The 1454-nt window shown below is 53.5% G+C and overlaps 1 protein-coding gene across 1 annotated transcript in view; it reads right to left on the reverse strand.

Moving 5' to 3' along the window:
• Positions 1–1454, reverse strand: part of CNGB1 (cyclic nucleotide gated channel subunit beta 1) — a 47866-nt gene that overhangs the window by 27530 nt on the left and 18882 nt on the right. Inside the window, exon 2 of the mRNA XM_042781781.1 lies at positions 1129–1291. Coding sequence (XP_042637715.1) covers positions 1129–1291 — 163 coding nt within the window. The remainder of the gene's footprint in view (positions 1–1128; positions 1292–1454) is intronic.

Consider the following 1454-nt stretch of genomic DNA (forward strand, 5'->3'; position numbering starts at 1 on the left):
AGCTGGCCAATAATGTAAATAATGTGCATATCACCCTTCTGGGAGTGGAACCATGCACATAAGGTGTATGGAACCCTGGGGACTGGTCAGTTTTGCCTCTTACTCAGTTTAAAATGAGCCATCCCAGAAGCAGAAAGGGGGCAATCTCACTACCGTCAAGAAAGAAGAGCCGAGAATGGAGCTCATCCTTTGGACCCGAGAGCCCTGCGCTGAATCTCCTCAACACGGGAAACAGAGAGAGCTGTAACACTTTCCTGAGATGCCAAGAGATAGTGAGAAGCAGCGGCAGAGAAATGGAACTGTGGCAGCAGCAGGAGACCCGGCAGGAGACAGCACAGTGGCTTGGAGACCCACAGAGCAAGAAAGCTGAGGGCCTTCAGGCCAGAGCCCTGCTGGCCGAGTGGGGTGCCTCCAGGCACGTGCTCAAGCTAATTTCGCCCAGCTAGAGCTGAGCCCGTTGGCTGAGTCTTACTAGCAGAGTGGGGTGCTTCTAAACATTTACTGGTGGAGCTAAAAAACTTCGTAACACTTGCCTGAGCAAGACAGAGGCCTAGGGACTGCAGGCCAGAAGGCTGAGGGCCAGGGAGAGGCATGACTGTGGGCTCTGCTGAGAAGAGGCCACCTTAATCAAAGAACTGTATCCTGAGTCAGTTCTGATCCTGAACTGTAACCTGTTACTTCCCTAATAAACCCCATAATCATGAGTGTTGCCTGTGAATTTTGCGTGGCCACTGCAATGAATTCTTAAACCCACTAGAGAAGTAAAGAGTGGTGTGGGAAGGACGGCTGGTGTCAGAATTGGTTAAAAGTTTGGAGGGTGGCAGCGTGGCTGACCTCTGCCTCATAGGAATCAGCCTTGGGTGCTATTAAGGATCCTCTTCCCCACTTGGGAAGTTAGAGAGGGTCAGATGCCTCTCCCACATCATTTTTGCAGCTTCTGTGGAGAGCCCTTGCAAGGAGCCCTCAGCCGGGAGTCAGGAGAACCAGAGAGGGGAGCATAGTCTTAGTCCTGACACCAACTCACTGTGTCACGTTGGGCCAGCTGCTTGACCTCTCTGGCCCCAGTTCCTCCTTCTGTCAAATGTGCATGAATCGCACAGTGCTATGAAAAGCCCAAGAGAAGCATACCTGTGGGTCCCTGCTGCAGAGCCTGGGACCGTGAGAGTGTCGGATTTGGCAGGAGAAGGTGGCACCGGGACGGGAGAGGGTGGATGTTCCTCCACAATGAGCGGGAGGCTGTCTGCATCAGCGTCTTCCACCTGCACCTCTGGGTGCTCTTTCGTGGCAGGCACTTGGGGAGAGGAAGGAGAGGAGACAGTCAGAAAAGGAAAAGCCAGGTCCCAGGAGCCTTGCTGTGCTCTTGAAGAAAGCCACAATAAGCATGTTCAGAGGCGCCTCCAGCAGCCCCACCTTCCAACAGGCCCCAAAGGAAAGCTCCATGCAAGAGATGCAAG

The sequence above is a fragment of the Orycteropus afer genome, unplaced genomic scaffold, assembly GCF_000298275.1.
Source record: "Orycteropus afer afer isolate SDZICR_OR568_19922 unplaced genomic scaffold, OryAfe1.0 scaffold00009, whole genome shotgun sequence".
In the NCBI taxonomy this organism is placed as follows: Eukaryota; Metazoa; Chordata; class Mammalia; order Tubulidentata; family Orycteropodidae; genus Orycteropus; species Orycteropus afer.